The 27,134-nt window shown below is 37.1% G+C and overlaps 1 protein-coding gene across 11 annotated transcripts in view; it reads right to left on the reverse strand.

The window, feature by feature from the left end:
- Positions 1–346: 346 nt before the first annotated feature.
- The window catches only part of PCDH15 (protocadherin related 15), a 364,105-nt gene continuing 337,317 nt past the window's right edge, over positions 347–27,134 (reverse strand). For 5 of the 11 annotated variants that reach the window (XM_061446881.1, XM_061446889.1, XM_061446871.1 and 2 more), the window contains 7 exons: positions 26,675–26,893; positions 22,859–22,969; positions 11,833–11,854; positions 10,272–10,310; positions 9,074–9,147; positions 8,097–8,229; positions 4,607–7,325 (listed from right to left, as the gene is read on the reverse strand). In XM_061446881.1, the coding sequence (XP_061302865.1) occupies positions 5,742–7,325; positions 8,097–8,229; positions 9,074–9,147; positions 10,272–10,310; positions 11,833–11,854; positions 22,859–22,969; positions 26,675–26,893 (2,182 nt within the window). In that variant the 3' untranslated portion in view covers positions 4,607–5,741. Of the gene's footprint in view, positions 2,718–4,606; positions 7,326–8,096; positions 8,230–9,073; positions 9,148–10,271; positions 10,311–11,832; positions 11,855–15,479; positions 17,771–22,858; positions 22,970–26,674; positions 26,894–27,134 lie in introns of those variants that run through there. The other 6 variants (XM_061446935.1, XM_061446917.1, XM_061446907.1 and 3 more) reach the window with 4 other exon arrangements.

Genomic DNA, 27,134 nt, shown 5'->3' on the forward strand with positions numbered 1-27,134 from the left:
CTAGGAAAAGAAACAATTTTTTTCCCCTCAGAAAATTGAGAGTAGCTGAGAGAAAATGTTTCTCTAAAACACATATAACCTTGTTGAAGTATTTAGTGAGAAATGAACTGACAGATCTTGCAATAAAAATGATGTAGTGAAATAATAACAGTATATTAAACAGGATTAAAATATAACATTTTACTAGTTATTTCAAAGAATAGATTTTTTTTCTTCCATCATTCTTATCTAAATATTCAGACTCTAGCTAAACTCCAAACAGCTTTTTTGTTTGTTTTTTTTTTTTGTTATGTACCAAGTGCAAATATGTCAAGATAAAAGAGTTAAGAGAAAGAAATACCAGGTCTTTGTTTTTTTTTCTTCGTGTGGTCGGCTACATTGTGTTTCTCATGCCTAAAACCAAGCACCATCTCTCAATATATTTGGTTGGAAACCTCAGCCTGAAAAGGAGGCGTTTGACATAACTGTCACATTTACATTGGCATAACATGTGAACAGCTTCTAAAAGACAAACATTAAGAGGAATTAAGGGTGAGAATCTGTGCAAGAGGAAAACAATCACAGTAGCAGAAGTCCATTTACTGCCAGAGCAGAACCAACAGTCATGGTCATCCAGATCTTGTGGTGAAACTTCAACTATATAGCAATAGGAAAAGAATGATGATACCAGTAATTTCCTTACTAATTGTAAACATTTATCTGTTGACTCTTCGCATCTTTCGAGAAGTATCCACATTGTTCTCACAACCAGCTTGATCTTACCCTGAAAAAAAGTTTTGCGCAATACAACAGGACATGCTTCTTATGTGAATACATATCTTTTTTTTTTTTTCCTATATCATATTGGAGAAAAATACTTCACTCTGTATTGCTAATGTCTTTTAGGTATTGGTGACTATGAACAGTGGCATTTCTCAGGTCCCTATTCAAGTTGCAATACAACACACACACTACTTAGAGGTTCAAATAGAAATTATAAGCAGAAGCCAAAATTTATGTGGTGTATTTTACAAGTAATGCTTACTTAAAGTTCTGACTCCCTTTGCTCCTCACAGATAAGTTTATGCATATCAGCCTCATAAAATGTTCAGTTTTCATTCTCTTCACCATGACCCATTTGTCTTTTCAACAGCTTTATGTTCAACACTATTGAAGTGGAATGGTGATTATACCATTTAACCTACCAGCTAGCTGGGCTTGAAATGCATCTATCCCTTTCCTATTAATTACTCTTTAATGCCTATTTCTATCACACAGACTCATGTATCATCCTGGTTTATTTCAGAGGAATATAGCCATAGGATGATAATTACTGATGAGCATAAAAACTGGAGCTAAAGACCATACAAAGAAGAAAACAGAACTGATGTGGGAAGAGATGAAAAGATGAAAAACTAACTAGAGAAGCAAATTGGAATGAGGCAATTTACAAACGAAGATGAACAAACCACAGCCAGGTAACTCTGAACAAGGTTATTTGCTACACATTTCCTTCCTCTTCACAACTTTTAGCTTATTTAATCTTCTATTCCACTTTTCTACGTAACAGTGCTATACTTTTATAAACTCTGATTCCACTCTTACATGAGTTTGATAGCTGGGTGTTGAGCGAGATCCTCTGTTTGCATAAACTGGTATATCACTACTGATTTTGGTAATGTTACTCAAATTTAAGCCAGCCGAGGATATGCTCCATTGACTTTCATGGATTTATTTTTAATTTATTACTCTGAGTTCAGAAGCAAGAGCTCTGGATATAAATCTTGAACATAAATAGACAATTTCCAAATCTAAACAGTAGAGCCACAAGTACCATACAGAAAAACAAGCTAGGCATGTAATAGAACCGTCTGAAAAGTTAACCAAATGTTACTGTGCATTTATTAGTAGTTTACTGTTTATTAAACAATAAATCAAGATCCAAAAAACCTAATTAATTTAAATGAAGTATTGCTTAGTGAAATGGGAGCCTGTCAAAATAATTGTTGGGAGGACAATTAATTGGTACAAATGTGAGTGCAATTTTTGTTTTTAAACTTTAAAGCGTGTCATTTGTAGTATACAATGTATGTGCACAATACAAATTTCATACATTTTCCTCAGTGACAATAAAAAGCGCAGTTTATTATAAACTGAAGTAAAAATAAAAAAAAAAAATAAAATCACAGTTTTGTCATTGGTATGTGAAGGTTGTTCCAAGGGCCCATCCAGAGCTCCTCTTCATCTGACTGCGTGTGTTCACTGTGAGACTCCAAGGGCTCTTTGACATCATCATTATCAACAACCGATTCTTGCTCTTCTGTGCTTTTCATTTTGGAGCCCCCTGGCTTTGTTACTATATTTTCAGCCCCTATAGTAGAGGAAGCAAATGAGACACTGCAGGGTCTTGTGTTCATTTTATCACTAGAAGATGGTCCTTTTGACAACGTGTTCAGTGGGACACTCTCCTCATGTGTCACTGCAAGCTTGTCCAGTTTCTTGAATTGTTTCCCCAGCCTCACTGGAGATGTGACTTTTAAATTATTACCAAGGCAAACACGCCGGGTTCTGACAACAGAGCCATTCTGTGCAATGTAGATGTTACCGTTGATGTTGTTTTGAATATTCGGGTTATTAAGACGATTCCTCTGGCTGGAATCAGGAGCGCTGTCTTCCCCAGTGGAGCTGGTCTCATACTCTGGGTCGACGATCAACTTAATCTTTTTCTTTCTGGCCCACTGTTTGACAACAAACAGAAATGTTATTAAACCTTAGCACCATTTCTTACATTTTCCTGCCCTTTTTCCATCTGTTTTTTATCTTGTCTTTCATCTAGAGACTCATACGAACTTTTATTAACTTGGTCTTTTGTACCATTCCTTTTAGCTTGTACATAGATCTTTCTTAATTGTTTTGATTACCACTGTGTGCCTCTATCATATATACCTAATGCTTGAACACACAAACAATGCTTTGTACAAAAAGTTGTAAGACTGATAAATCCATGTTAGTTTATGAACAGCATAATGCAAGACAGAGTGTATAAAAACTGATGGTTTTGGTCAGATTTGGAAATTAGTTACAAATTTGTTTTTTTTTTGTTTTTTTTTTTTTTTTGTTTGTTTTGTTTTGGGTTTTTGTTGTTGTTGTTGTTTTGTTTTCTACAGATGCATTCAGCTGTGCTCCAGTCAAGTGGAAGTGCACCTTCATTGGAGAATCCTGAGAATGGAGAAATTACTTTCTGAAAGAAAGCTTCTGTGTATCACAATAGTAATACAAGATAGTAAGCCAGTCATATTTTGACAAAGCAGTGTCTCAGTTTGTCTTACAAAGAAAAACAACTAGATTAATAACCCTGTCTAACAGAAACTAGAAGGCACTGATGATGAAGCCATTGTGTAAATGACTTCTAAGAAACTTCTGTACTGACGGGTCAATGCTAGGATGGCCTTAGCAGTTTTCTTCCAGAGCATTACTACATTGTAAATTCAGTGCAGAAATGGCATTGAGCAGGTCTGTTTTATATGCACAACACATCAAGCAGAGAAAGACCTTGGGACCTGCACAAGGGAAATTCTCAGGCACGATGTTTGTAAAATTGGCTGGTTAAAAAAAGAAAAACTTGATATAAGACTTTGTGCCAGCTCCAATGAAGTGGAATCTTTGCTGTTAAATGGGAGATGGTTGAGAAAAGAGACTTTAGATTTTACGTAATTTTTATATTTTTTAAAAGACTTAATGTAAATTATTTCCATGTTGCTGGGACTTTGTACTAATAATGATTCCACAAAACACACTACTTATTTTAATTTATAATTGATCTTTTTAAAATAAATGCTTCCTTTCAGTAGACTGAAACAAGCTACTATGATTCTTGAATTAATAATGAAAATACTGTTATTTCACTAAGGCAGCAGATACCATCACAGTTAACTCCACTGCAATACATACACATGCACACAATAAAAGCCAGTTTTTAGAGAAAGAAAATCATGCAAAGTACAAACAGTGGTGATTACTCTTAAGCTTCTGAGAAGTTATACTTCATACAAATTATTTAGATGCCTATACTCTTTTACTCCTGATAAAGACATGCAATTTTCTTCACACAGATATATTCAGGTGGATGAAAAGACTGAGTAGTTCAAATGGGATTTATGTTAAAACACTCTGTGCAGTGACAACTCTGTGTCATGTGGGAATGAAAAAGTTAGATAAGCAATCATAAATCTAGTTCACATTTCAACTGGAATTAAAGACAGTAGTTTTAAAATTACTATCATGCTTTGCAGCTGAACACTAGCTGTCCTGCCAAGGTAACTCCACCGCAGGTTCAAGTTCCTTAAAAATTCAAACATTTTTCTCTCCCCCATCTAACAGAGACTTTATGGCAGAGCTTTGGTGCATATGCCAGAATTTGTAATACCTTTAAAGTACTCACAAGACTAATCCAATACTGGCTCAAAGCTTTAACTTTATTTAGGCTTCTTATGGCTTATTTGTGTAAATCTAGTGGTTGTGAAACAACTTGGTGGCTGTGGGTAAATAAAGCACAGATAGCTTGTTGATATACAAAGCTTACAAACTGTATGCTGACAGCACTGGTAAGAGCTCTATCAGGGATATATCATTCAAAGTTTGCTTATTACATGAAAAGGAAAAGGCCACTTGCGCTGTCAATAACGCAGGTCCTTCCTATGCAATCATGCTCATTCTGAGTTGAATTGTGCTAATGGAAGCACTACAAAATTCCTCTATTGAATGACATCAGATATTGCAGGATATTGAATTTTAAAAGGCAAATACCAAAATATAGAACATAGATGATGGTTACCTTCAGCAACACTTTGCTGTTATACATGTCAAACTTTTAAACAGATGTTTAAAAAAATAATAAAATCACTGTACTGTTAGGTGGGAAGGACAGATGCTGGCAATGTAATCCATTTCCTTTTCTGACAGAGTTCACTTTGCTCACCTACCTCTGCATTCCTGTCTTGTACACCACTGGTACCTGAAATCTGAATCCCAGAAACAGTTTAATCCCAGCTCTGCTAGTAACGCTCTGCAGTTTCAGAAGCATTACTTTGCTGCAATTTCAGTTGTCTTCCCTGCAAACAGGGCTAATATTTACAGCAGAGAACTCATTTGAAGATTAGCAAATGTTGTATGAAGGGAATGTTGTATGGCTTCACATAAAGTGAAACCATGTATGACTTTTAAGTCTTTTCATCCTCCATCCTCATTCTTGTTCTTCACTGAATTCCAGTTTTTGCCCTTTTTCCTTCCCGCAGCATTCCATTTTGTGACAGACACAACCTGCATGAACACAGGCTCCCTAATAAGGTTGTGCCATCAGGTTCACCAAGCTATCCATTACAGCTAAAGCAAAATGCAATGCCACTTCAGAATGTGCACGATTCAAAAAGGATTAAAGCTAAGAAACAACGCAATGCCTCTTTAACCACATTACTGAAGCTAGCAGAGAAAAAGAAGTAATTCTTCATGCCACTGCTTAATGAAAATTAATTTTTCTATATCTACCATTAAGTATACCTGAGTAGGGTCTCAGAGGAATTACATTAATTTGGTTTTATACTGTTTATCCTTAAGACAGGATTCAAATGCTGAAGCAATAAGCTTTAACATTTTCTTTTTGTCTATCTTTAGTCAAGTGTGTATTTCTTAGGAAAGACCACACAGAAGGCACAGCAAACAAGATCATTCTTCACTGCAAAATGTTCACCTACTGTCGCTCCTTTTTAAAAGGATGTAGAATCACCAGCAGTCTCTGACTCTGTAATGGCAGTATCCAGGGTCTCATCTGACTGGGACTGACTGTTTTCCTGGGACATCTTTTTTTTAATTTTCTTTCTTTTTGTGTTGGTGTCAGAACTTTGATTCTCAGACTCAGGGGAAGTAGTGGTTTTACCAGAAGTGGCACTATTTGTGCTTTTTGTCACTTTAGTTCCTTTGGAAGTAACACTGATTTCACTTTCTAGACAAGAAGAGTCATTCTTACTGATAGCTTCCTCCCTGCCACTAGCATCTGTATCAGCCTCTTCTGTGCTTTCACCTACACTATCCTTACCATTAACAGCTGATTTTCCTTTCTTGTCCTCTTTAGTAGCATACATTTTTGCATTGGCGGATGTCTCAGAAACTGCCTTATTTGAGTTACCTGCTATCTCATCAGGTATTGCACTAACTTGCTCAACATCCACTTGTTCATCTTCTTCTGACACTTCTTCTATTGTTTCTTCTATTTCAAGGCTGGCAGAAGAAGTTTTGCTCTTATAGCTGGATCCTGAAGCTTTCCTGTAGCTCATCTCCCTTTCACTACCTGATACATTAGAGCTAATACTTGATTTATGGCTGGATTGCCTCACTCTGCCACAAGAGCTACCTTCCCTACTTTTTATACTGGACCTTTCAGTGCTTCTTCTACTGCTGGACCTGCTACTCCCTGATTTGCTGCATGAACTTCGTGTAGATGAGCTCTTTGACAGGCTACCATCTTCATCACTCTCAGAGTCTTCCTCATCATCCTCCTCTTCAGATGAGTCCTCCTCTGATTCACTGCTAGAGCTGGATTCAGAGTCATCATCAGAATCCCCAAAATCATGCCCAGTTTCTTCATCCGAATCCACAGTACTTTCAGTGGCTTCATCTTGGTCCAGAGTAATTTTCAAGTAGTCTTTATCTTCTGACTCTGAGCCAGAGCTGCTACTTTTCACCGATGATTCATCTGAAGTGTATTTTCTTCTCTTCTTTTTCTTCTTCTCATAATCACTATCCTCATGTTCACTCTCTGCTGTGATATTTATTGAAACTCCTGATTTTGCTTCATCTCTTTCATATTCTTCCTCTCCTTTTCCTCTTGCATACACTAAATCTTTGCTAATAGGCTCTTGAAATTTTCTGGAGACACTAATGCGTTTTAACACGTGATTAAGTTTTCTCATCGAAGGCCTGTCATCTGTCGATTTCTGAAAGTAACTCCCCCTGATAATCATACTTTTCCCACCGTCCACTTGGCGAGCTGACATCAACTTGGCATAACTTGAATCTTTCCTACCACCTTTCACTTTATGCAGAATCATTGGGAATATCTTTGCTTTCTTCCATGGAGAATGAGCAGACTCAGTTTTTCCTACTGTTTTGTGAGCACTGACTGCTACGCGACTTAAATGCATCACTGCTTTTAGTTTCCTTTTTCCCTGGCTGGTCCTGTATACTCTTCCATGTCTAGGATCCATCCCACCACCTAAAGGTCTACCTTCTATTTGAGCCCCTGCTCTCTGGCTTATACCTCTGCTTGAAGGACCTCTGCCTTGACTCATCCCCTGCAAATTAGGAAAATGGAACTTGATTACAATTTGAAAGATAGCTACTGTGAAAACTTGTACCCGAAGATAAATCAGTTGGAACAAATGCAACACTTTTCCCAGCATAAAAACTGACTTACCTGTTTAGAATAGCTTTTTACCAAAGTTATGGGGAAAATTATACTTCCAGAATAGGCTGCAATTACATAACTACCTTATTCTACAACAGGGAAAAGTACTGGCTCAGAAATGTTATCTCTTCTCATTTAATTAAAAGCCATAGATTTAGAGTGTCGTATTTCTGAAAATCAGATTTTAAAGAAGGGAACATTTATGTCAAGTTTTTCCTGGCTGCCACTGACATTTTAAAATTTCTTTGCATTCAATTGTGAACTTTATGATAAATGAGTTCAGGTGACTGCTTTTCTCAGTGGAAAATCACCAGTTATAGGCTGAATATTAGTAATACACCATTTGGTTAACAATATAAAATGATATTAGCTAAGGCTATGAGGATTTTTCTTTGCAATCGAAATCTACATTGAGGGAAAAATAGACGTGGCTATTAAAAGAAACTTTGCAATTCCTTCTTATTTCTAGAAAAAGGGAAAGAGGTGCTGACACAAACTTTACCAGTCATTAGAAGGGCAAGCAATGATTAGCATTGGAAGAACTGCTTATTAGGTATATACAGAATGCAATTTTCTAATCAACTACAAAATATATCTGACAAAAGTTTAATGGTCCATTTTTTTGCAGAGGTAGAATCAACACACCAGAGCTACTTACCTCTTCTGCTGTCGATCCATGTGGACTATAGTAGTAGCCACCATCATTCTCCACCATGACTTCCCCATACTCATCGTACATCCCTGAAGGAGACAGCAGTCGGCGGCGGCTACCATACTGAGGCAGTTCATACCTGGCAAAACCACCATTTTCTTTTCATAATGTGCACCAATGTGTTCACGTGTCTCCACACACAGCAACAAATGCACATGTTCACATCCCCAAAGGACAAGAATTTATTTGCTCACTTTTCTCTCTACCTTTGAAAAGATTATTATTCTTTTTTCCTTAGTGGTATCACAATCCAAAACCTCTTCTTATTGCAATTGCCCAGAAGCCCATGAAAACTACAAGGTGACATGAGGGTGTCTTTGGGATCAGCCCAGAATCCCCCAACTACAGTGACCTTCTTTACAGATCACTAGACCTGATTTTTGGAGGATCCTTTTTATAATTAGGGAATGAAAGAGCAAGTTCCCTGGGATCAGTTCTGGAGAATTTCTGCAAGCTTGTAAGAACAGCAATAATCCTTAAAGTGCTTTCAATCAGATGGGCATTATCAGAACAAGGCAGGATGAAATTTTTATACATAAACATAAAAGGCCAGACAGTGGCTGGGAATTGTGAGCAGAGAGTAGTTACTGTACTCAGGCTGGTGAGCCACAAAAGGGAAGGAGATGATGGAAATTTATTTCCAAGGCAGCAGAAATATGTAAACAAAAAAGTGAATATGAAACCATCATGATACCTGGGGTATACACTCTCCAAGCATAATAGATTCCTAAAGAAGCAGGGATTTATACAACACCCCCTTAACTTTTAAAAATAGTTTTGTTGTCAGTGCATGACTTCGTGGACACAAAGATTAAAGTAATCCTGAGGTGAAGGGAAATCTCCAGATTACATGTTGTAAAAAGAAGTATCACCAACCTGGAAAACAGCATTTTCAGAAACACAGAGGAAAAATTAAAATATACCCATGCTCATAGCTGTAGTAATCTTGCCCATAGTATTCCTGTCCTGGATCAATTCCAGACTCCATACTTAACTCCTGTCAAAACAGAAACACTGAGTGAATGCACAGTTACACACAACAATGACTGATGAAAGAGGAGCATAGAAAAGTATATTAAAGTGCCTACAAGCAAAATAAAAAAATTAATAATCTGAGGAACACTTAAAACTGTCAAAAGCCATAATGAGAAGCCTACAGGAGCTTTAAATGACCCCCTCTGTTGTGCATTCTCTGGGAGTAACTGTCTGAAATCAGCTAAATGCAGACGGTACTATGGTTCTGGGACACTGTCTCAGTTATCCTGTACAAAACCCTCATTCAGTAACTGGAATAGACTCTGAAAACACACTGTCACTTCTTGCACCTCTCAAAGGAAAAAACTGCATTGAAAGATTAGGGCTATTTTACCTACATTGCTTGCCAGGACTCTTAAAATGTTTTCTCAAACATCAACAATCATGAGCAGCACTGGACTAAGCTAAGTACTTTTTTGTATCCTACAAAAGTGGCATGCATGTTGCCTCTATCTCACAGCTTCCTATAGGTTTGCCTTCTGTCCAATGAAAAGTTGTGTCAGAGCATCTCATTGCAATTACTTATAATGACTGCAGAAATTATCACTATTCTGTACCACAAAAATGCCATCAATAGCAATGTGTCACAAAAGCTACATTTGCTCTATTGCTTATTCTGGAAACGATACTGCATCTAAAAGATCTGAAATAAAGAGTACCTGGTTTATAATTCAGACCTGCCTTTGCACTTCAGAGCAGTGTCCTAAGGCTTCCATTATCCTGACAGACCAACTGCTTAGTTCATCTCAAGGTACAATAATCAATTATCAGTTGACTGACATCTTCAAAAATAGACTGAGTTAGACAGTGAGGAAATTACTCTGTCTGTGAATCTGGACATGAAACTAGGAAAGCTTTTAGTCTGCGGGATCCAAGTCTATGGGAGCAGCTGAAAAATGCTCAAGGGGAAAATACAAAGATGCAGTAAATTTGAGGTATTTATATAAACGTGATAACAATGTTGGGACTTTCCTTTTTATCTAACAGTCAGGGAAAAACATTATTTAAGACAATTTTTTATTAGGAAATTATGTAAAAGCCAGTAAAGAAGTTACAGAATAATTAAGAAATAAAAAATAGAGGTACCTCTGGTCTGAGAAGAGAAGGTCTCAGCAACTGCTGTTGCTACAAAAAAAAATCAGAAAGGGGTTAATCAGGCAGCAGTAATTAGGATGCAGGTAATTTGTGTTTGAGTTAAGAATGGAAAGAAATCCTAAAATCACAGGTGTTTATTGTGCAGTAGTCACCTGGGTACTTCCATACTAAGTAAGAAGTAGAACACTGCTAAGCACCTGATGTAATAAAATAACTTTACAGTCCACTATTACTTTTGCCTAACAAAAAGATCAAATTCCCAATTTATGTGGTGATTATCTAAATTATTCAACTTAACCTCTATCAAGGCCCAAGAAAACTATCATGTGGTGTATGTTGGAGACAGCAGGGAGACAACGGCAGACAAAAATTATCCACAACAGGTTGAAAGCAAATCCATGGGAATCTGCAGCAATGTCAGTGATTTAGCCATTAAAAACCTGAAGTGATTTGATTTCTTATCCAAGCTTCTACTGCAATACCATTACTTTAAATCTCTATCTATTCTCAGATACTTCTGTGGCTTTTAACTGAGTACTCTGCAACCACAAATACACTTTAATTCTCAATACCAGTAAGACAGTGAAGGATTATCTCACTTGTTTTCTCTACATCTTACGTGTGATTTCTTTCTTTATGCAGCACACAATGAGAAAAGCATGTTCACATGAGGGAAAACACCTCATCAGGCTGCATGGAGGATGATATGGCTGTTCTCAGGTGTGTCACAGCTAAACACAGGTCATTTTTGGTAGTCATGTTATTAATTAGTCTCCAGCTTTCTGCAAATTGCAGACCAATGCACAGCGCTTGCTGTTTTGTAAATTAGAATCAGATTTACTCTGGAAAATCAATCAGGAAAACCAAGTTCTGGTATTGTCTCCATACCCCCCCCCCCCCCCCAAAACTTGATGGCACTATATTGAGTTTCTCTGCCAAAAGCAGGCCCTGAGAGATAGGGATGTTCTGTATCCAAACTGAGATACACAAATCAACTCTGCAAAGGAAGGAAAAATCACAGCAGAACAACAGAAGTCTTGCAATTTGCAAGACACTACCGAATAAGGAGCTCCAGATACACTTCTTAAGGTTAGTAAAATTGACCTAGCTCTCAGCACTAAATGTCAGCCTTTATGTCTGAAATGTGTTTTAGATAACTTTCCAATTATTAAGTGAGTTTGCTCAGATTTCTGAAAGAAACTCTCTGTGCTATTTATTGCTGGAGAAAAAGATGTTGTGAGAACAGCAGACTACACTGAGTTACTGAGAAGATCTATGCAGTCCATTACCCAACCTGTAACAGCGGGCAGTGGCGTGTCATAAGAAAACAGAGCAGGCATGGAGGGAATTCCGTGGCAAACTGCTTTTGGCAGTTTGTCAAGCAGCAATAGCCATCTCCTAGCCTGGAAGTTACATTTGTGCCGCAATAGTGAACCACTTCATATTTCTGTCTCTAAAACACCCAGCAGCAATAAGTTTCACAACGTAGGTTGTATGGGAAAAGTATGCTGATGCAATTAATATTTTAAATGTAACTGGGGAACAGCCTTACCTCTTGCTGTGCATATCCTCTCCTAGAAGTAAAAAAAAAAAAAGAAAAAAAAATTAGTTATACTTCTGTGAGACTACATAAAGATGCACACTGCCATTCTTTCTGGAGAGAGGTGAAAAGATAATGTAATTACAAATATTACTAGCAAGAAAAGAAATATGTATCTAGAAATACAAAAAATGTTTTCATTTAGATTTGCTCTGGACATGAGTCATTGCATGAAAAAGGCTAGTGAATCTTTAGGATCTTTTCTTGCTTTAGATTACAAATGAATGAGAAGAAATTCCCAATCCCCAAAAGCCAGAGAGCCAGTGCACCCTGTGGAACTCAACAAAGGGAAAGGGGTGAATGCTGTGTTTGGCTTTCCTTGTGCTCCTGTGACAGACATCCTGCCCAATCAACCTCTCTGTTGCCTCAGAGACCTACAGAGACCATCTACAAAGAGACTCTGTTATTTCACCCATCTGCTTAAGCAGTAAACCAGTTTCTCTTCTACTTCTGGACTTTCTGTATTCACTCAGGACTTACCAGAAATTAGCCTGGAGCTTCTATTACTAATTTCTTGTAGAATGTAATGTAGAAATGTTACACATTTCCTAACATTTGCTCAGCAGGAGGGAGTTAAATTATTTTTGCTATCTAAGATTATTTTGCCAAAGGCCTTATGCTTTTGATCTTACTGGAAGTTTTCTGTTGTTTTAATTCCTTTTCTTGGAGCCATTCATATGCATGGCAAATGCAATTGTGTCCATCAAGTTCTCTATTTTTACATTTTGTGACAGAAGATTAAAATTGCTTAGACAAAACTAGGGAACAAAAATTTAGGTCTTAGCATTATTATTAAGGATAAGCTTAGCTTTTCTTTGTTCTTTTTTTCTAAAGAAAGAAAGGGTATGTTGAAAATTATGTTGAGCTTAACCTAGTACACATACAGCAGTCAACAGAAAGTCTTTAATTACACTGGAGTAAATAATAAAGAACAGAGTAGAAGTCCTTTTATTCTTTAAGATCACCATCTATGAAGTTTACTATTAATATTCAGCACATGGAATTGATTATTAGCATTAAATTAATGCTGTTGCCCATATAATATAAACTAATGAACAACTGAAATGAAGATTTATCATTGAAAAATCATCTGTAACTTTTCAAAGCCCACTTGAGGAACACTGCTTAGTTTCCATATTGCCTACATAATCTTCAGATAAAGAAGGTCTTGTGTTGCACAGAAGACAAGTAAGCCTATTATTCTTAATTGCTCTCAAGTAGTCACCATATTTGCAGATTAAAAGCATAAGTAATTCTAATTAAATTTGGAATTCAACTTACTTAAAAATAGCACTGTGCTGTGTTTTGAGAGATGCTTATACTTCTATTATATTTTTGTATGGCCACGATTAGAGGAAAAAAAAAAAAATCAAAAGACAAAAAATACCCATTCGCTCAATACAGCACAAGGACCTATTCTGACAAAATGGCAAAGGTCAAACCAACATAATTTGTTTCCAGGAAGTAATTAAAACACTCTACCAAGGGAAGACTTGCTTCTGGATAAACTTTATCAGCCAGACTTCACTGCAGTCAGTCAGAGAAATCTTCAGTGCAAAATGGGAAGCAAGGACATAGTGCCTATGGTAATGTAGGATAATATGACAGCTAGTATACACCGGTGGTACTTAACATGAAAAATAAAACAAGAATGAAATTAGACGTACAAAATCTGCCAACAACCTTTCACAGGTCTGTATTGCTAACCTAGGTTAAAGGGACTGATTTTCTTAAAGCAACAATTTTCCAAATTATTGACATCCCAGTAGGCATTTGCTATTTCATACTTCCTGTCTGTTTTCATACTAAAAGCAAAAGCATTGTAACCCTAAATACTACAGATAGTACTCAGAGGACACAACTGCTTACAAATTTGCCCTAACTCTTAAGATGGAGGCTTCCTGCAGTGCATAGCTGAAACTGAAAGATTCTGGAAGGGAGATGAGTAATGATATCCTATTGCTTGATTTCAGCTTTGCAAACAGGTTTGCAAAGAAGCACTCTCCACTGATGCAATCTCTGCTCCTGCTCAGAACTAAGCCCAGTCAAACCCATGATGAAAAGATGAGAAATATATCCAGTGTCATGTCTGACCCTAATTAACCTGAAGACAGGTCAATACACTTATATACGCTCAACTTCTCACCAACTACTATATTGGATAGTATGTTTTGTAGCGCTGCAGAACTGCAGTAGCATCCAGACATTTCAATGGGACAGAACTTCCCTGGGTTAGGTTAAAAATACATGCTCTTGGTACAGTTTCTTTCTCGGTCTAACAGAATAATTTTTTAGCAAAGGCTATTAAAAAATCAGCAGGAGAGCAAAGGTTGCATTAATTCCAGAAAAAATGAAACTGGGTTTTGTAAATTTTCTGACTTAGTAAAGGTTTTCAGATAGAGGAAGTAGGTGTTCCTCATTAGTAAAGAGATGATCACCATGACCCGACCCCGACCCCCCCCGACTCTTCTGAGACTGATGGTACTAAATATTTGAAAAGGAGCTCATGTGACATCAATTCTTTTGGCTTAAGGAATGCCAGAAACAGTTGCAGCTGAATAACTTCATTGGTGTTAATGTTAAACGCTTGCAGGTTTGCTGCATGACACTGCACACTGCAAAATCAGGTCATAATTGTCTTGCATTTCAGTAGTGATCCAATGAACTGCACAGAAACATTTGATATGGGTCTACAAGATCCCCTTAAGGGCTGATCCATTATGAACATGCTTAGCACAGTAATATCTCATGCTCATCTCTCCACACTTTCCACTGTCCCATTGTCTGCATGGCAGGACCATAGCAGACACACAGAAGGAAGTAAACATGTAAGCCATCTTCCAATTCTGGCTCTTGAAAGTTTCTCTACTTAATAACTGCTGAACTTTGACATTATGCTGCATTTGTGCCGCTCTTGGAGAATTTAGCATCATTAGCAGGTATTCCACATATGCGCATCTAATAAATTATACAGATTCTGCTACAAAAAAAATGTTATGATCAGTCATCATTTCCCTCATACATACACATGTCTTGGAACTACAGTTTAGCCCAACAAGAGTTTTAAGTAAAGAAAAATCCTAATGTAAGTGAAACTTGTGTGATGGAGTTCATGGAGTTTGGCTCTGGGGCAAAGAGAGAGAAACTACCTTCAGCAGTTTCCAGCTGAAGCATCCACACATGTCCTAACTGCAGATTTAAACAAACAAGCAAACAAAAAGATAAAAGAGAAAAAGCCAAGCACCATGGAAATGCTGAGTATCTCTAGACATTCTGATAAATAATCAATTACCTTTTTGCTCAGATTTATGACATTTGATACTGAATCAGATTTTTAATTTTTCTTCAGTATGTAATATCCACCTTTCCTAATATGATTTTTAAAATTGTCATACTAAACACAAATGTTTTCAATTTTGACAAAATACTAAAACTAAAATTCCTTTACATGACAAAACTGCTTTTGCTTACCACTTTCATTTTTTTTCCAAAAGAGCTAATTTACTATATTTGATATTTAATGTAAAGATCTGATTTAGATGACTGTGAGCAAAAAGTAAAGTACAAGTACTTCAAAACTCTTCATTTGGTGACACTAATCAGAGTGACTTTATTACAATTTAAACAAGATGTTTCCTCTGTGAAGCTCATGGCAAACTAGCATGAAAGTTAAAGAGACACCAAAAACATGCACATGCAAAATAAAAAACAGACAAATGCTTTGTACATTAAAGAAATTTTCAAAATAAAAACTTTTAACATGCAGTTACAATATAAAAAACGCAATGGAAGGCAAAACATAGATAACAGGAGAGAAGACAGCCAGGTTTACTGACAAATCAAGACAAAACTTTTCTTCTGACTTGAGATGCAAACGTGAGGTGAAAGAAAGCATGCCAGCATAACAGAGTGCTGCGTCATCTCCCACAAATATGAAGATGCATTACTGCAATAACTCTGTCTCACTATTGCTGAGCCTGCTTACTACAGGTGCTTGCTTTCTTTGACATCCAATATTTAACAGTAAGATTCCTCCCAGGTGGTATATTTTATGGGCAAAGGAAGAGATTCCAATTACATGTGTAGAAAAATCACTCTGCTTACTGGTATTGCCTACAGTGAAGACTGCTTTAACACTAAGCAGTATCAAGCCCTCTGCTGTCTGTGACAAATCCTTGGGTAAAAATGGACAGTTTTTCCCAAGCATTTTTGGTATACAGGCTAAGAACCAGTATCATAAAACCGCAAGATGTACCTCTGAGAAAACAACTTGTAAAACTATTATACATTACAGATTTCAGAAACAGGAAAGACAATGGCTCGCAGTTTGGGATTAGGACTGATTAGGTAGTGATATACAGCAGAGAAAGGGAAAAAGTCTGAATGTCTAGATAGTCTGAGGCAGATACCATGTGCTGCATTAGAGTCATCTCACTCAAAATGTTACATGCAGAAAACATCCAACTGTAAATATTACAGTGCTGTCGACTGGGATGGAAAGCGTTTCTCAAGCTCCTCCACAACACAGCTCAAGTTGCCATTCTGCTGGTTGTGGTCAGCCACAGCTTCTGGAGTTGGCAGCTCTGGTGTTGTAACCGGTTTGAGCTTAGAAACGTGCTTGGGCAGAACGTGGTTTTTGTCTATTTGGCTATACATATTGGCCACCGACTTTTCAATTGCTGCTAAATTCTGAATGTTTTTAAGAATACCTTTCAGCTCCCTACGGGGAGGAGGCTCTGGCACTGTGGCTGGTGGTGGTACAGCTGGCTGTTTGGCAGGGGATTTTGTATGCTTGGCGGGGAAGAGGTTCTGGGTGTTAAGAGGAGATGAAGAAGAATTAAAAAGAGAAACTGTGGGTGGAGGTGGAGTATGTGGTGGCAACAGAGGAGGGGACGGAGGTGGTGGTGCCAGTGGAGGTGGCAGCGGTGGAGGTGGCAGCGGTGGAGGTGGGGGTGGGGGAATCTTAGGTGGGTCTGGAATGCTTTCTATAACTTCTTTGGTCTGAGGAGCTAGAAAACTTTGGCAAACTGATTTCTTTATCCTAAAAGATGGAGGAGTTGGTTTGCGAGTTGGTGGAGGAGAAAGTTCTTCAGGATAATCATGGTGAGTGATGATTACAGAGGGGACCTTGGAGGTCTCTGGTTCAACTACTTCAGCACAAGGTGTTGGAGAGGACAGAGGAGAACAGCGAAGGCAAGGAGAAGCAACCATGCTTTTAGGAGACTGCTCTAGCACATTCTCTCCTTCTTGGAAACAGATGCTCTGTGTTGGTGATCGGATGGATTTCACATCAGGAGATTTCACTTGCTTCATTTCCTGCAAAGCCTGCTGCTCAAACTGTCTCGCCTTCTCTTTTACAGTTAACTTGGGGCCACTTATTTTTTGAAATAGTGGACTGCTAATATCCACACTGCTATGCAGATTTTCAGTTCCTTCCTTCTCTGCTTTGAGTCTTTCCTGTTGCCACTGAATGGGGTCCATAATAACTGGCCTACTCAGAGAACCAGGCGCATGTCTCTTAGTAATATGAGTTGGTACTGTCCACGCACGGTGACTGCCTCCTAAAGAGGTATCTCTCAAGACTAGTCTTGAAGGAGAAAGAGTATCTAGAGTATCTTTTCTTTTCCGTAGAAACCCAGCATCAGCAGGACTTTGAGTGATACCTTCCATATATAGTGGGTTTTGAGTAGTTAATGGGTTCTCATCAGATAAGAAAGTGATGTTACTTGAAGATTTGGGAAGATTATTGTTCAATGATCCATTGATATTAGATTGCTTGTGAGCCTCAATAGCACGGGAAGCAAAGTTGCTTATAACTCTTTGACGGTCTCCTTCTTCTAAGACTGACTTTTTTCCCCTGCTTTGTTGGAAATGGTAGAGAAGAAAAAGACTTGAAAGAAAAGAAGATAATCACATGTGAGGAAACATGCATGGACATAGATACTTATGAGAGAGAAAAAAAAGAACTCATGATATGAATCAGAGACATTAAATTACTTCTAGCAAACTACTACTATCCAACAGAAAGATCACATTTACTAGACTACTGGGCAAGACATTTACTTTAACACCTTCTTTAAGGGAGAACTTGATGAAGAAAAATTAAAACAAGTTTTCAGCTACTTGGCGAGTTCAAAAGGAAGTTAACCTCTTCTTAAAATAACCCCTCAGATTTTAAAGTATCAGTCAATACTGTACCTTATCTCCATTTACACAGTTATGTGATACAATTTGTCTGTGAGAGATTGATGGTATGTATACTGTTATGTACATATAATTATGTTTCCATCATTCAGATGGCAGTGTGACTGTGCCATACTGCACACAGCCAACAGAATATTGACAGGGATTTTTATGATAAATATATTTATTATAATTGTGCATCAAAACTCTGCTATTCTATCAAGCACATGTATGATTAGGTAGTGTTTAAGTGTGCCTGCATTGCCTTTTAAGGACTGGCCATAAGTCATACACAAAATTAGAACTGTGATTCAAACTCATGGTGTGAAACCATGGTCCCAGGAGGTGCACCTGGGCATACCTGAAGTGCAGAGCTACAGGGTCTCTGTGAGGTGGGCAATGGGAGCTGAAGCCAGTCAGTTGATATGCATGGGAGACTCAGACCATCCTCCTGATACTTATTCGAAAAGAATTACCATGCTGGGCATGATTTTCTTGCATTCATGATACTCATATAGAGGTAGAAGTATGAATCTGTGTGAATTTAATCTCTGTACCATGTTAAACCAAGTGAGAAACTCCTGCAGTTCGATTACATTGAACTTCTACACTAAAAGTAGGTCTCACCATTTTCTGGGATTCATCTAGCACCTCTGAGTGCCTCATTAACCTACCTTCCTAAAATATTTTAATACCACAAGCTTCTAGGCTGATTTTGAGATAAACAGTATTTTAAAATCAATATCCCCAAACTGTCTGCTACAAAAGTATGCCTTTAGAGCCCTACTTTAATTAATGTTCACCTGAAGCTGAAAAAATAAATGTATTTCCCCTCAGCCTGTGACAAATTTAGGATATTGGCCAATGTCAGATACAGCTAAAAACAAATCCCTTATCCTTTCAAGGAGAAGTTTATGCTTGTCAGCAATGAGATTGACTAAAAATGCATTTCCATTGCTGCCATGTACAAGTTTTTGTAACTAAATAAACATGCTCTCTAGCATGCGGATATAAAAAAACCCTAAGCCCAAACCAAGAATACAGTCTTAACAACAACACCTACTCTAAAATCCCTCTGAAAAATTAAACATATCTATAAGACAGGCTATGGTGAGCACCTGATGGCATAAAGGAATGCTATGGCAGAAATGGTGTACAAAGATTGAATTCCACTTTTGTACAATTCACTTATAGCTTCACTACCTCTTCCCATTGCTGGTATTCCACAATTTGAATGCCATACTTAAAACCTTCCTATTTTCTCCAGTTAAGCAACTGTTGCTAAAGTATAGCATGTGTAACACTGACTTCTTTGCATACACACAAATTAAAATACCACATAAAACTATTTTTAGCAACTTAGAGCCATCCAGTATTTTCACAAAACCTTCTGAGTTAAAAATCCTTGTCTCTACCAAAATTTGAGTCATATTCTTCAGATAAAAAAGGGTTAGGCTTTATTACAAAGGAATAGGTGAAAAACTACGTTTTCCAAGATTACATAAATATTGGAAGGCGAAATTTTAGATCCCTTGGTCAGATTGTTCCAACTTTTTTAGTGTTGGTTTTTTTCATATCTCAGAAAATACTACCAAATCTAAACTAATGGCAATTTAATCTCTAGTGGTTAAATATTCCCTAACAAAACTGGAAGAGAAATTTAAAAACTAGATACTGGATAGAGGTTGATTAAGGGATAGTAAATCTCCTTCAAGTTATTTAATATGTAAAAGTCCCCCAGAGGCCTGTATTTTGTTTTGAAACACATCTGCTGCTAACCTTCTGTTTCTTGTTTTGACTGGGGAGACTACCCACACAGAGAAACTACAGCTCCCTAATGGTCACAGGGACTTGAGAGGACCAATGAGAAGAATCCCTGCACAAAGTACAGGGATCACTCTCCCATTTGTGAATGACACTCAGCAAAGCCACAAAGGTTTATCCCAGTGAATAAACTCTCCCCAACCACTCAATTTCTCAAAAAAACCCAGTATGCCTAAGGCTTGATTTTGGGCAGAAAATAGCAGTATGAAAAAGAATTTGCTCTCACCTAACAAATTAATCCTTTACTCTAGAGCAGCATACTTTGAGGTTGGTCAAGCACGCTCAATCTATTTAGAGGTGAGAGAAATAAATGATTCTGAACTTGAAGGAAACCCTCCAGTAGAAGGCTCATGCAAGACATAACCTTTGTGCTACTGGAAGAGATTATTTCAAAAGCTTCTTGGTTCCTCCTTGCTTCACATGATGCCTTTCAAGGATAAGGTTATCATACAATCTTATTCTGGATATATACAGGTATTTGAACCAATGAGAAACATTAGCTCACCAGTTTGAAGCACATTTGTGTAAACCAAAAGAAGTGTACCTGCCTTGCAAGGAATTGCAAATAGCAGACAAGAAAGATTTTGTTTGCATCCAATTGTGAGATCTTCAGTCTATGAACTGAAAGCAAACCTCTGAGAATGCATTCAGCATTTCTTTTCTTTTTCTATTTTTTTTTTTTTTCAGGTAGTAGAACTATTCGGCTTTAGAAATAATACCATTCAAGTTCAGCAATCATACTTCATCTCTGCTTCCAAGAAAAGGATAAAGAAGCATAGAACTATTGAGATTTCACAGTAAATGTCTTTCCTGTACTTGATCAATGGACAAATAAAATATGTGTTTTGGATTGCAAGGTTTAATGGGAACTACTGAAAGAATAATTAACTAGCGTTTTCTACCAGCTACAGATATTAAGACAATGAAATGAGCTTACTTACTGATGCCTACGTATCCAAAGACAGAGAAAAATGAAAATTATGAGACAGGGTAGATTTAAAACTAAAGAACTTAGTTCCATTTCATTTGCTATAAACACCAAATTAAGAAAACAAGACACAAGGCAGCACTCTAAATGAAAGATGATTGTCTTAGGACAACTAAAGACAGGAAATATGGCATTAAAATTCATGAAAAAAAAAAAGGTATTTCCCAAATAATAAGCTCCTAAGTTACAGCACTGCCTTGAAACCAAATATTTTACAGAGAAAAAAGAAAGTTTGTAATTATTTTTATTGAAGCATACTATTTTCTTTAAAATCCAAAGTATATTAATTTGTCGTAGAGGATTTTTACAAGCTTATGTTTAACCAGTTCCTTAGCATGATGAATATGAGGATATCTTACCTATATGCAAAGATGTCTGAGAGAAAATATTCCAAATATGGCACCTTTATTGGTGCAATGAAACCTATTTTTAGTCAAAATGAACATAAATCTAATCCTGAAAGTCAATACTGCAAATCTGGAAGTTTGCACCTATATATTGCCATACTAAAACATAAAAAACCCTAACTTTGCAGATAAAAACCCAGCACAATGAGGCTTGTTCTGGGTTTAGCATAAGGTATTCTTCACTACAAAATGCAGATTCATTCACTGGGATATCCAGTTCCCACAGATAGTCAGCTTTATTATCACTGCATTAATTTTAGTAGGAATTTATTTAAATGCAAAATAAACAGGAATTTTATCCAGCAGGGCACCTCACTGTATGTGGAAGTGCACAGATGTGATCTTATGTGGTTCACAAGCAGAAGTGCTCACATTCAATAGTCACTATAAGCTCCTGTCAAACATACTTTTTTCCTCACTTCCTGCCCAAGCAGTTAAAACTTCAAACAAGCAAAAGGCATGGGAAGAAGTTCAGCAGCAAGGAGAAGCTATTCTTGCTTCAAGCATAGATCCTCTATTTATGCAGACAAGCTCAAGCTCTGGAATTATTTCAAACGCAGAGACTGTGCTCAGATGGACAAGAGTTAAAGCAACAGTGGTACACTCTGTAATGCATCCTTAACATTTTACAAACACAGTCACAGCATCTGGAAAATTTCAACTTTCTGAGCAAAACAAATAATGACTGAAAATAGAGCAAAAGTTGGGCAATCTTCCAAACCAGCACCTCACTCTCTACCTGCCTCCAAACATGTTATTAATGCTATGCTTTTTAGTGTTACTTGGTTTTAAAATATAAACATATATGAGTAAGTAGGCAAGCTTATCAACACCCCACATGATCCAATTATTAACTGGCTATTCTCCACTGTAATATCTTCACGCTGAGAGTTAAATTGTTACTGTAGTCCATAAACTTCAGATTTACAGAACCATGAAAAGAAAGGCATATTTGCAATATTATTATTTTAAGAGCATGTAAATAGGTAAAAGATATATACACTGAACTGTCATTGATTTCTCTATTTTGATAGTTTCTTTAACTTTAATGCCAATATTCAGTTTCAAATTTATAGCAAAAAACATCCACTTTACTCATCGGAATCATAGAATAGTTAGGGTTGGAAAGGACCTTAAGATCATCTAGTTCCAACCCCCTGCCATGGGCAGGGAATGTTTCTTACTATAGCAAATGGGGACTTTGGGGCAGCAATTTCATTGGATATGTTTTGTCGACAGCTTTGAAATATGTGGTGTGCTGGTCTGGATTTGCAAAGGCACTAGAAGATCCCAGTTCTAGCTCACCCTGGTAGCAATAGCCTGCTCTAGGATACTCCTTTTGAAAAAAACCCGTCTGGTTATACCATGTTTTTTTCCAACTTAAAACCTGTTAGAGTCCCCCATGCACTACAAGAAATCCCCATTAACAGGTTAAACTCTTTTATCTCTCCTTACAGACTTATCCAATTTATTTCCTGGATGTCTGAGACCCCCCTTTCATGAAGAAAAGCCTTGGAAAGTGAATTATGGTTTTGGTCACTAACAATTTTATTGATTTGTCACAAGCAATACTTACATGGTGTTGTCACCAAGCTCTTCATAGAGGTTATTAGCAGTGGTGCTTGCTGGTTTGCCTGCTGGTAAAGCCATCTGGATTCTTGCAGTCTTGGCACATTCAGTTTGCCGTCTTTGGTAAGCCACGTAGGGAAGGAGAAATACTGATTAGAAACCCTAACATAAGCAGAGGCATAAAGTTTTCTATGTTGTTTTGTTTTTTGTTTGTTGGTTTTAGCTTTTTCCCCTGCAGTTTTCAAAACATCCCTGTGTTTTGTCTTCTTTAAAGAAAAGTAATAATGTGATAATCTTGTTTCTGGATTTTTTTCAACTCTCTAGTATTTGTTATCTCTTGGTGGCATCCCAGAACTCCCCCTGGACAGAATCTCCTGACCAAGCAGTATATCACCGAAACAGCAGAAAATAATATTTCCCAGGAGATAATATATGTGCTAGCTTTGACATTTTTCTCATTAGGAGACTTTTCTGTTTTGGCTGCCAAAGACGAACAATGGAGAGAGTAAGCTTTTTGGTCAAGTGCTTCATTCAAGCCAAGAAAATGTCCTTTTAAACACACAAAAAGTCTCTGGCAAAGTTAAAGTTATCACTTACGACTTCTTTCTCATTAGAGCTGGCTGGGAAATTTCTGTCTCAATTAACAGTTTTCCTGAAAATAGTACTCTTTTTTTTTTTTTTTAAATAGGTAAATTCACTATGAAACAAATTTATTTTTCTATCTAGAAAACAAAGCCTGTGTTCCCTCATGTGTGTAACTTGGGGAGCGCCACTGAGGTGACATGACTGATCTACCTTGTTTTGGTTTTGAGGGTGATTGATACCTGATCATTCCTTGGGAAGTATCTCTATGCATGCCAGCCTGATACGCACTTGCTTGCTTGAGAAATACCACAGACATGGAAATATATTTTTTTAACTCTGCATAACTCTAACACTTACTAAATGTCAAGTACCCCTTCTTCTTAAAAATAAAGACTGGTAGGCTGATAGAATTCCTATACATGCTGTTAGAAACAAAACTGAAAATAAGTACTTACTCTTTGAATCTGTTTTGTTATGCAAAGAAAGATAAAGAGATAAAAAGGAAGGTTAAATGAATTCTACTTGCAACAATTGTCTTAAACAGTGAGCCTATCAGGAGCATTAAGCTAGATGCTACTTAATTGTTCCCCACATAAAATTACAGAATTAATGACATGTTTAAAGAATTGTGATTTCCAGAGCTGAACAGTGTTTAGCTGCTATTTGTGATACTCTTGAAACAATTTTGCAGTCAGCATAAACATGAATTACAGCAGAGAAAACTGCTTTGGGCTTAGAGAAAACAACTCCCTGACACACACACACACACACACACACACACACACACACACACACACACACAAAAGGCATGAAGGCATGAATATACCTGATGATATTTCTTTAACTGTTAGACTACTAAGGATGCATTTTTACACATAATTTTAACATATCTCAAGAATGCTATAGGAACATCTTCAGTACTGAAGGAGTATTACTTCTGGTTACTATTTAGAACGTAATTGTCTTTTGTGATTAGTAAATAATACATTATTTATAGTTACCTGTGGGGCTGTACTGGATAATGTATTTCAAAGACACTACTTAATAGAAAAAAATAATGATAGCTTCTGGATTATTTACAGGTCAAATGTAGGCACTGAACCGCACTTCGACAGTGATAATTTTATAAATTCGTTTTCTTTTCAGTAACTATTTTTTTTACAAAATCTAGTTCACTGATCTGAAAGCACTGAAAAATGGACTACAGCACCTTAAAAGTTTCATCAGTGAGAAAATCTTAACATCATATGTGCTGTATGACAGTTATATTTATCCTGCAATAATCTCTACACTCAGTGGCAGAGTGGAGCACCTTCTTTGCCAGAATGCTATCAGGAAAAATATCGAATTTCCTTTTGAGAAGGAGAAAAAAGGGTGCAATATGAAAACAAACCACAAGGCTCAGGACAACTTTTGGTGTTGATATTAACACTACAACTCTTCTTATTTTCCTTGACGCTCTTCAGTGACACATTTTTCATAAAAGTATAGTTTATTCACATTGGTCTTCTATAAATCCTATTCCAAGTCATACTTCCAGACAACAGAAATGTGACTTTTTTAATGAAATGAAGTTAGGCATATTCCTTAAAACTTAAAAAAGATTGATAATCTTTTGATAACCTAACAGATGTCCAGGAAAAATACTGCTATTAGATTTCTTAAGAAACAGGCAATTCAGATAACAACAATCACCATCTAATTGTAGGTTGAACTGGTTCAGTAGCATTTCACTGGAAGCAAATTTTATATACAATTTTGGGAGAAGTAAAGCAGCTTTGAGATGCACTGCCATCCCAACAGTACAATTTGTTAAGCTCTTTCAAAATCATTTAAACAGACTTTTTCCTTTGACCCAAATTGTTTGGAGACACTGGATGTAAATATAAACCACAGAACGCACAGCGGCTATCAAGATATGGCTATCATTGGCTGTTTTTCTGGTGTCACTAAGGAAAGTGCTCTCGGGCAGACTGCTATTTTTTTCATGTAGGATACGCTTTTTAAATGATGACTAACATAGTGCTTTGCTAACTCCTAACTGCAGTGCAGAAAGGAAAAATGCACAGTTTAACTCTCACCATGTTACATCTATTGTAGCATTCAGATTATAACTGCTTTACTGTAAAACATGTATACCAGCCCCTCCATGCCCTCTCCCTCTCTGATGCAACACTGCAGCAGGAGTCTGTAGAAGCGGTGACACTTCATTGGCCTCAACACAATGAAGGGAGCAGGTACCAAAGCAGTTTTTGCAGAAACAAAACAAATAAAAAAGAAATGCAAACAAAAAAATCCATCATGGCTCTGGAAACTCCTTCTTAAATGGTCCTGTGGAGCAGAGGTTTTCCATTATGGGGTTCTTACATTCCAGCTAGTTCAAAAGTTTTCAAATCAAGATAGGAAGCTATGAAGGTACAGAGCAATATATACAGATGTTAAGTAAAGCCAGTTAATGGGGAAAATGCACGGAATTATTGATGTTTTGATTTTGCAATCATTGACAATTCTTTGAGTGCTCAGAGCACACACATGGAATTAGAAATCTTTCATGAGAAGAAATTAAAAAATAATTATACAGTTGAGAGGAACTTGTTAGTGATGTTGATCCTTTAATTAGTCTATTGGCCCAATTACTTAAACCTCCTGAGTCTATAGGAGGTGAGCGAGTGGAAACATCAAAAAGGTTCTCCCTGAGGTAGGCTGCTTTAGACAGTGCTAAAATCACACAAAGTCATTTTTTCATGAAACATCGGCAATTAAGAATCAGACAGCTAGAGAAAAAATATAACTGTATTTTAGGATAGAAACAAAAAAGTTGAGGGCTCTTATTTTGCCCAAGCTATTGTACATTTCGGTTTTTGATACACTTATTGAAACAGCACCTTTTTCCTCCTTTTTTCCTTTTTTTTTTTCTTTTTGGCATGGAAGTCAGCTCTGAATCAACACTCGCGTTACAAACACCTGGATTTTGATCTTGTGTTTGGCACATATTCTAAAACAGTTACTGCACTGCAACTATAAAAAGGATAGCGAGACGTACTTCCTGTGCATTTTCTCTTTTCATGCACACCCCACACCAAGCAGTGCCCAACTCTTGTGATAAGAAGGAAAATAAAAATTTCATCTTTGTAGAATAATTTCTTTGCAATGAAGGATAATATTCAAACCAATTCTGTTAAGAAACAGCATGCCTACTACAACATTGCTACCACAAAAAAGGAGGAGGAATACTTACTGTCTGTAGCTGACCATAACTATTAAAATTGCTGGCATACAGCAAAGGATGATTATGACGGCCAGAGCAAGTAACGCGCCTTCCGTGAAGCCTACAGCTTGTGCCTGCTTCTTGACATTCGCTACTACATCCGGGGTACGGATCTCCAGGATGCGTCCCCCCTGCCCCAGGTATGGCTGAAACTCTTTATTGATATCCAGCAGTTTGCCATCCAGGAACCTTCAATGTCACAAAAGAAAACTATTACGCCCAAGTTCATTAACTGTGTTTGAATTACTGCATATTTGGGTTAATAGCTGTGGTCTGATAAAGCACATACCTCTTCTTTATGTGTTGAAGAATATTAGTAATTTCCTGTAATCCCTATGTCAGTGATAACTCCAATGTACTTAATACCAGATCACAGTTCAATCACTGAAAAGGAGAAGTCAGCTGAAGTTTATCCTAATTTCTAGGGGCA

Source organism: Pezoporus flaviventris, unplaced genomic scaffold (assembly GCF_033815535.1).
Source record: "Pezoporus flaviventris isolate CSIRO_AGI_PZ_B2104156 unplaced genomic scaffold, CSIRO_AGI_Pfla_v1 ptg000001l, whole genome shotgun sequence".
Taxonomy (NCBI): domain Eukaryota; kingdom Metazoa; phylum Chordata; class Aves; order Psittaciformes; family Psittacidae; genus Pezoporus; species Pezoporus flaviventris.